This window comes from Hylobates moloch, unplaced genomic scaffold (assembly GCF_009828535.3).
Source record: "Hylobates moloch isolate HMO894 unplaced genomic scaffold, HMol_V3 SCAFFOLD_12, whole genome shotgun sequence".
Taxonomy (NCBI): domain Eukaryota; kingdom Metazoa; phylum Chordata; class Mammalia; order Primates; family Hylobatidae; genus Hylobates; species Hylobates moloch.
In genome coordinates, this window is record NW_026652287.1 from 41571444 (window position 1) to 41579838 (window position 8395).

Here is an 8395-nt window from a genome sequence, read left to right on the forward strand (position 1 = left end):
CTGAGTGACAACCACCTCAGCTGGGGCCTACGGGTGCTGGTAGAGTGGACACCCAGCCCAAGCCACGTGAGCTGAGGCTGCCGCCCTGTCACATCACAGCCCCATCAAGGACAGAGCAGTCTTCAGGCCCCTGGTGAGGCGGTAGGCAGTGGGGCAGAGAGACGGGTCCCAAGGGCCTGAGGATCCCCTCCTGCCCCTTGCAGTGGCTGAAGGGCTTCTGGAGCCCAGAGCTGTCCATCTTTGAGGTGACATGGCACTGAGCAGGTGTGGGGCAGGTGGCCCTTGGCTTGTCTATCTGGATGGCTTTGACTCAGAGCCTGAGGTGGACACGTTGGTGGATGAAAAGTCCAAGGAAGATAGGTGCGGTGGCTCACGCCTGTAATCCCAGCACTTTGGGAGGCCGAGGCAGGTGGATCACCTGAGGTCAGGAGTTCGAGACCAGCCTCGCCAACATGCTGAAACCCCGTCTCTACTAAAAACACAAAAAATTAGCCAGGCATGGTGGAAGGCACCTGTAATCCCAGCTACTTGGGAGGCTCAGGCAGGAGAATGGTGTGAACCCGGGAGGCAGAGGTTGCAGTGAGCCGAGATGGCGCCACTGCACGCCAGCCTGGGCGACAGTGCGAGACTCTGTCTCAAAAAAAAAAAAAAAAATCTCAGGAAGACGACAAGGAGGGTGGCAGGGGGCAAGGAGAAGGTGGGAGGGCAGTGACGGAGGAGTGGGGTCTGGGGGCCCCGCCCAGGGGTTACTGGTGTCTTGGCTGCAGATGCCAGGATGAGGTGAGGGGGAACCCCAAAGTGGATTCAGAGAATGGAGAAAAGAGGAGGAGGTAAGGATTGAGACAAGGTGGACTGCGTGAAGGAGGTCCCTGGGTTCTTGCTCACAGGATGTCTGTGTATCCAGGAAGATGAGGAGGGAGACAGTGTTGTTCTGGGAGGGGACCGAGAGGTTCAAGGTGGGGCCTCGTGGGCTACTGGGAGAATACGATCTTCATCCAGAGGACCGTGGGAAGCCACTGAAGGGTGCCGGGCAGGAGAGGGGAACAATCAGAAGAGACCCTGGCAGAGCGTGGTGACTCACACTTGTAATCCCAGTACTTTGGGAGGCCAAGGTGGGTCGATCACCTGAGGTCAGGAGTTCGAGACCAGCCTGGCCAACATGTTGAAACCTCGTCGCTACTAAAAATACAAAAAGTTAGCCAGGGGTGGTGGCAGGCACCTGTAATCCCAGCTACTTGGAGGCTGAGGCAGGAGAATCATTTGAACCTGGAAGGCGGAGGTTGCAGTGAGAGCCGAGAGTGTACCATTGCACTCCAGCCTGGCACTGCCATTGCACTCCGGGAGACTCTGTCTCCAAAAAAAAAAAAAAAGAAGAAGAAGAGACTCTGTTTTCTGTTTTCAGTCTTGGGGGAAGGGCAGGTTGGGGAGGGTAGGGGGTGGGCTAGGGGACCCTGGGGCTGGCGAGATGAGGATAGAAGGGAGAGGCATCATGGAGGTAAAACCAGCCTCCAAGGGGTGGCTGTGGATATCACCCGGGACTTCCATACCCGGGAGGCTGGCTTCGGGGGTGAGGAGAAAGACCAGGCCACGGAGGGCTGGCCTTGACCCACCCCACTCCTCAGAGCTGAGACATGGTGGAAATTGGTCTGGCAGACAGTGAGGAAGATGAAGACCTGAGTCCCCAGCCTGCCTCCCCAATCCCAAAGGACTCTTCCCCTGAGTCACTATGGGGTTCAGGGTCTGGGGGTCTTCGGGCCATCCTGGCCAGTCCCTGCACTTTCTCAGGACCAGCCTCCCAGCCTGTCCCCGAAGCTCCTGGGATTTTTTTTTGTCTCCCAGGCCAGGGTTGCAATGGTGTGATGATGTCTCACTGCAGCCTTTACTGCTGTGCTCAAGTGATCCTCCTGCCTCAGCCTCCCAGGTAGCCACCACGGATTATTTTTTTATTTTTATTTTTTTTTAGACAGAGATTCGCTCTGTCACCCAGGCTGGAGTGCAGGGTCTTGATCTTGGCTCACTGCAACCTCCGTCCCACCGGGTTCAAGCGATTCTCCTGCCTCAGGCTCCCAAGTAGCTGGGATTATAGGTGCCCACCACCATGCCCGGCTAATTTTCATATTTTTAGTAGAGATGGGGTTTCACCATGTCGGCCAGGCTAGTCTCCAACTCCTGACCTCAAGTGATCCACCCACCTCGACCTCCCAAAGTGCTAGGATTACAAGCACGAGCCACCACGCCCAGCCATGCTTGGCTATTTTTTGTATTTTTGGAAGGGGGGGGTAGAGATGCGATCTTGCTAGGTTGCCCAAGCTGGTCTCAAACTCCTGGACTGAGGCGCCCCTCCTGCCTCAGCTTCCTAAAGGACTGAGACTGCAGACATGAGTCACCTCTCCTCGTTATGGGACTGCTTTTTTCTTTTCTTTATCTTTGAGATGGAGTTCCACTTGTATTGCCCAGGCTGCAGTGCAATAGCACAATCTCGGCTCACTGCAACTTCCACCTCCCAGGTTCAAGTGATTCTCCTGCCTCAGCCTCCCAAGTAGCTGGGATTACAGGCATGCACCACCACACCCAGCTAATTTTTTGTGTTTAGTAGAGATAGGGTTTTACCATGTAAGTCAGGCTGGTCTCGAACTCCTGACCTCAGGTGCTCCACCTGCCCCAGCCTCCCAAAGTGCTGGGATTACAGGCATGAGCCACCGTGCCCGGCCGGGACTTCTTAAAAGAAAACTGGAGGCCGGGTGTGGTGGCTCACGCCTGTAATCTCAGCACTTTGGGAGTCTGAGGTGGGTGGATCATGAGGTCAGGAGATCGAGCCATCCTGGCTAACGCAGTGAAACCCCATCTCTATTAAAAATACAAAAAATTAGCCGGGTGTGGTGGTGGGCACCTGTAGTCCCAGCTACTTGGGAGGCTGAAGCAGGAGAATGGCGTGAACCCAGGAAGTGGAGCTTGCAGTGAGACAAGATTGCGCCACTGCACTCCAGCCTGGGCCACAGAGCAAGACTCTGTCTCAAAAAAAAAAAAAAAAAAAAAAGAAAAAAAAAAAAGAAAACTGGAGAGTCCCCATCCCATCTGGTTTCTGGACAAGGGAGAACAGTGCCACAGTGGGTATTTGGGACCTCAACCACAGCTGGAGGTGGGGACCTGGGTCCCAGGATTGGGGTGATGGGAAGATAGGACACAGGTGGGCTGTGAGGCCTGCATCTGTGGACCCAGGTGGTCCTCCCAAGATGTGATCGCTCCATGACTGCGGGGCTCCAGCCCACTGTCCTTTGGAGGGGCAAGGGATGGGAACACAGCACAGGCTGGCTCATGGCGCCTTCTTTATTGTCCACCCCCAGCCCCCCTTCCCTGCAGCCCCCTCCAAATGACAAAACTACCCACATCCCATGGCCCACCCCCAAAGCGGCGGGGTTCAGAGCTGCGAGAACACTGGAAGCTCCCCCTCTGACAGCAGCGGCGACACTTTGGGTGCAAGCGGGGCCGGATCTGGGTGGGGCAGAGGAGGGGGGCGCCTGAGCCTCAGCGCCTTGGGCCCCCGCCCCCCTCTCCACCCGCGCATTCCTCGGCCTTACCCGCGGGGGCGTCGGGGCGCGGCGGCCCGGGCGCGGGGGCCGCGGGGGCGCCGGGGCGGTGGTCCTCCAGGTGCAGGGTCATGGCGGGCCGCGAGGCCGTGGAGAAGGCGCACTGCATGCACGAGTAGCGGCCGCGTGTGTGCTCCCACACGATGCGGCTCGGGGCCGCGTGCCCTGCGGGCAGGCGGGACCCCGTCAGTCCCGGGCTCCCCCAACCCAGAAGACCCGCGCGCCAAGGATGGAGGACGCCGGCGAGGGTGGGTGGGACCTTTTCCCGCCTCCCATCAGCTTCCGGGAGCCTAGTTCAGTTTCTCCCGGGTCTGTCTGCCCCTAGAGTTGGGGACACCCAACTTGGCTTCTCCGCGTCCCCTACTATCATCCCCAGATTCACTGTCGGGGAGAAGCCCGCTCCGAGGTGAACGGTGAAAGGGGCGCAAGGTTTACACGGGAACGCCGGCGCAGATGAAGGCGCAGGTGCCAGTCATTTTTAAGGCAAAAATCCTGTATTTCGGGACGGTGGCATTTGTGGCCCCCTGGGAAGGGGATGGGCACTGCTGCCTCCTGGTATCCACCGGACCCCGCAGGGCGCAGAACAGAAAGCCCCTCCACCCCTCCCTGGTGGTCACCTGCACGCACCTGAGGGCGCGTCGGAGCCGCCCTGGGGTCTTCGGGGGCTGCTGCCAGCACCTGCGGTAAAGGGGCGGGTCAAGTTCAGAGTCAGGGCGAGCCCAGCCCGCCCTCCTGGAGGCCCCCGACCCCACACTCACCTTGGCCCTTTTTCCAGACGGCGGCGCTGGAAGCCGGCGGCCCGGGTGCAGCGGCCAGGAAGGGGCGCAGGCGCGGGGGGCTTAGGCCAAAGGGCGCAGGGTTCAAGTACGGCAGGAAAGGTCCGGTGGGGGCAGGGGCGGGGGTCGTGAAGGGTTCCAGCAGCGGGAACGGCAGGCCCGGCGCTGACGCGGGGTCAACCTCCGGGGGGCGCTCGGGCGCGGGCGGCTCTCGGTCCAGGGCCGGGGGTGGTGGCGGGGCTGGGCTCTGCGCATGCTCCGCGCAAACATGCAGGTGCTTGAAGAGCGAGCGGTGCGTGCGGAAGCGCAGGAGGCAGTTCTCACACCTGGAGGTGGGCAGAGGGCTGGGCTGGGCTGGGCTGGGCCTCCAGGGAGACAAGGGAGAGGGTCCTGTGCAATGCCACCCACCCTTCGAGCGTGGGAACGGAGCCTGGGCACTAATCGCCTCCCCGCTCCCGTACAACTGTAGCAGCGACCCTTCCTGACCACTTCGGGTGGGAACCCTGGGGAAACCCAGAAAGAAGTCTCAATTTTAAGTTATGTGGCCGGTTTTCCACTTGGGAGGTAAAGCCCGGCTGAGTGAAGCCACGCCCACCTATGCCCCGCCCCATCCAGGGAGATGAGGGCGGGGCTTCCCCAAAGGCCCACCCACATCAAGTCCCGCCCTCCAACACTCTGACCAGGAAGGGAGGAAGGTCTGGAGCCCACACACAGGGTGAGGCTAGGGCAGGGCGGAGCTCAAGAGGTCAGGGTCTCACTTGAAGTAGCGATTGGGTTTGTAGTGCAGTTTGCTGTGAGCCACCAGCTCCTGCATGCTGGGGAAGGTCTCGGTGCAGCTCAGGGCTGAGCAGCGGAAGAGCTTGCCTGGTAGGGATGAAGGACAGAGAAGTGGAGAGGGGTGGCCAACGCTGGCTCTGAGGGGCTCCGCCTGTTTCCCACCCTAACGTGCCTCCCCATTACCGGTCTTGGCCCTACCTTCCAGGGACTGTGTGGGTGGGCAGTGGGTTCGCAGATGCTGTGCCAGGTCACGGATGCTGGGAAAACTGAGGCAGCAGCCAGGGCTGGAGCAAGGGATTTGCTTCCCTGCAGGATGCACAGAACAGGGGTCACTGGTCCCTTCCTCACTAGTGCTATCCCTGACCCCAGGGCTCTGCCTCAGAGAAGCAAATATGATGTGCTGGGGCCTTTACTCTGCCTACCACAACAGACTGGTCTGCCACAGTGCAGGGGCTGGACTGGCCGGGCTCACCACTGGAGACACAGCCTGGCATCCACCAGCTGCTCAGTAAAATGATGAGTGGCATCCTTCTAGAGAGGCCCTGGGGTTAACATTTTGCTTCTATTGTTCCAGGGACTGTGATTCCCCAGAAGACCCCATCACAGATCACCTGGAGGTGGGCGTCGTCTGGGAGGCCGCAGGTCCTCGCTGGTCCCGGAGACTATGCTGGTCAGGCCAGGGCTGGGTCCGGGGCCAGGCTGGCAGCTGTCTGGGGCTGGGGAGGAGCCCTGCTGCATCCCTCCAGCCCCTCCACGTTCCCACACTGGCGGTGTGGCTGTCTGCTCAGGGCCTGGCTCCTCCGACATGGAGGAGGGGGCTGCAGCTGGCACAGCCGGGGACAACACCTCCTTGTCGGTCTCACTGGAGCTGGGCTCTGCAGTGGCCAGCATGTCCGGGCTGGGCCCTAAGGGTTTCTCCTCCTGGTGGAAGGAAGAGGCAGAGAGAACCCTTCTGGGTTCTGGGTCAACCCAGTCGGCCCCAATTCTAAGGAATCACCAGCAGGAGAGGATAGGGAAATACGTAAGGGTGGACTAAGCTCTTTTTTTCTTTTTATAAAGATGGGGTCTCGCCATGTTGCCCTCGCTGGTCTTGAACCCCTGGTCTCAAGTGATCCTCCTGCCTCAGCCTCCCAAAGTGCTGGGATTAGTGTCGCCAGCCACTGCACTGGCCTGGATTGAGCTCCTTATGCACATGGGAGAAGCATCTCCTCTCTTCAACTAGGATAGGTGGGAGCCCCAGTATGCGACACAAGCGTGGCCTAGAGGGAGTGGGCGGGACAAGGCTACGGAGGCGGGGCTATGGGCAGGCAGCCACTGGGAAGATGCTAGAGAAGCTAGACATGGATTGTCTGAGGACCGAGAAACACTGGCCGGCCTCGAGCAGTGTGGACAATCCTGGAGGTTGGAGGTGCTGGGGGCCCGGATATATGAAGTTTTGGGGGCGGAGTCCTAGCCTGGTGGGCGTGGTCAATTCCGGGCCGAGCCCGGAAGTAGGGCGCTCTCCGAGTGACAGCCAGCGGCGGACGGGTGCCCGGATGTGGGGGCGGGGTCGGCCGGAGGCTGCAGGCGCGACAGGGCGGCTCCCCGCCAGTCCCCGCCGCTCCGCCGCGCCCGCGACCCCGGTGCCGCGCTCACCATCTTCGACACGGCTCTGCCTCTTGTTTCTGCGGCTCCGGCGGCTGCAGCTTAAGCGGCGGCCACCCTCTGGGCAGTGCGAGCTCGCGCTCACGTCAGCGCCATTTTCCGCCTCTCAGCTCTCGCGAGATTGGGGGAGGGGCCTGCGCGGGTGCTCGGGGAGCGGGCGGGGCCTGAGGGCAGAGTCATCCTGGAGCGCAGCTTGGACGCTGGTGCAATCTTGCTATCCCCGGGCAGTCAGCGCGCACTTCAGCAGACTCCGTGCACGGAGATCCGGGATGACCTCGCTGTCCTAGTCTTCAAAGTGGGCACCTTCATCCCCTATAGTCTTGTTCCAAGATCAGCCCTGGACAGGCGATAAACAGCAGTTCTTCTTTGTTTTTATTTTTTATTTTTTTGAGACGGAGTTTCGCTCTTGTTGCCCAGGCTGGAGTGTAATGGCGCGATCTCGGCTCACTGCAACCTCCGCCTCCTGGGTTCAAGCGATTCTTCTGCCTCAGCCTCCCAAGTGGCTGGGATTATGGGCGCCCACCACCACGTCTGGCTAATTTTTTGTATTTTTAGTAGAGACTGGGTTTCACCATGTTGTCCAGGCTGGTCGTGAACTCCTGACCTCAGGTGATCCACCGGCCTCGGCCTCCCAAAGTACTGGGATTACAGGCGTGAGCCACTGCGCCCGGCCAGTTCTTTATTTTTTGTAGTGTTGAGACAGGGTCTTGCTCTATTGCCCAGGCTGGAGTGCAGTGATGCCATCATAGCTCGCTACAGCGTTGACCTCCTGGGTTCAGGCGATCCTCCCATCTCAGCCTCCCAAGTAGCTGGGATTACTGGCGTGCGCCACTGTCCCCAGCTAATTTTTAAATTCTTTTTAGAGACAGGGTCTCTCTGTGTGTTGCCCAGGCCGGTCTCAAACTCCTGAGCTCAAGCGATCCTCCTGCCTCGGCCTCCCAAGTGTTAGGATTGCAGGCGTGAGCCACCTCGCCTCCCCTTGCACTCACATTTTAAAATGGGGAAACAGCATCGCTCGAGCCAGGGAGGTCGAGGCTGCAGTGAGCGTGATGGCACCACTGCACTCCTGCCTGGTCGAAAAAGCGAGACCCCCATCTCTAAAAGTTAAATAAAAATGGGGAAATAGTAAATCAACAAGTGCAAAAACAATCTTTTGTCCTATTCAGAGCAATGAAGGAAACAATGAAATGTCGAAGTGATGGGTCAGGGAAGCCACTCTGAGGAGGTGACTTCGGAGCTGCCTCCAGATTGAACAAGGAGTGAGCTGGTGGAAAGCCCGAGGAGCAGGGGACTCTACTGGATAGCTGGTGATGATGTCGTGGAGTGGGGCAGGACGGGCTTATTTTGGTCAAAGAGCAGCGAGGCGGCCAGGGCACCACTGGAGCAGAGTGGAGGCGGGGTGTGGAGGTCAGAAAGCGAATATGGTGCGCGGCAGGTCATGCAGGGCCATGGGAGTGGTGCAGAGAGAGAAGTGTGGTTTCTGTTGTAACCACTGATGAATTTTTAGCAGGGGGAGGCGCATCATCTGATTCCTGGCAGTCACTTGGAGGAGGATGGGCTGTTGAGAGGGCGGTAAGGTAGATCTAACATCTTAGATCTCTCTAATACATC

General features: G+C 59.4%; 1 protein-coding gene across 1 annotated transcript; it reads right to left on the bottom strand.

Annotated features, from left to right (window-relative positions):
- Window positions 1-1414: 1414 nt before the first annotated feature.
- On the bottom strand, window positions 1415-6899 carry ZNF414 (zinc finger protein 414). Its single transcript, XM_032169547.2, has 8 exons — window positions 6776-6899; window positions 5752-6061; window positions 5339-5446; window positions 5122-5227; window positions 4346-4689; window positions 4215-4265; window positions 3579-3752; window positions 1415-3492 (listed from the first exon to the last, which is right to left on the bottom strand). Exons 1-8 carry the CDS (start codon window positions 6776-6778, stop codon window positions 3419-3421), a joined length of 1170 nt encoding a protein of 389 aa, XP_032025438.1. The 5' UTR covers window positions 6779-6899; the 3' UTR covers window positions 1415-3418.
- Window positions 6900-8395: the final 1496 nt, after the last annotated feature.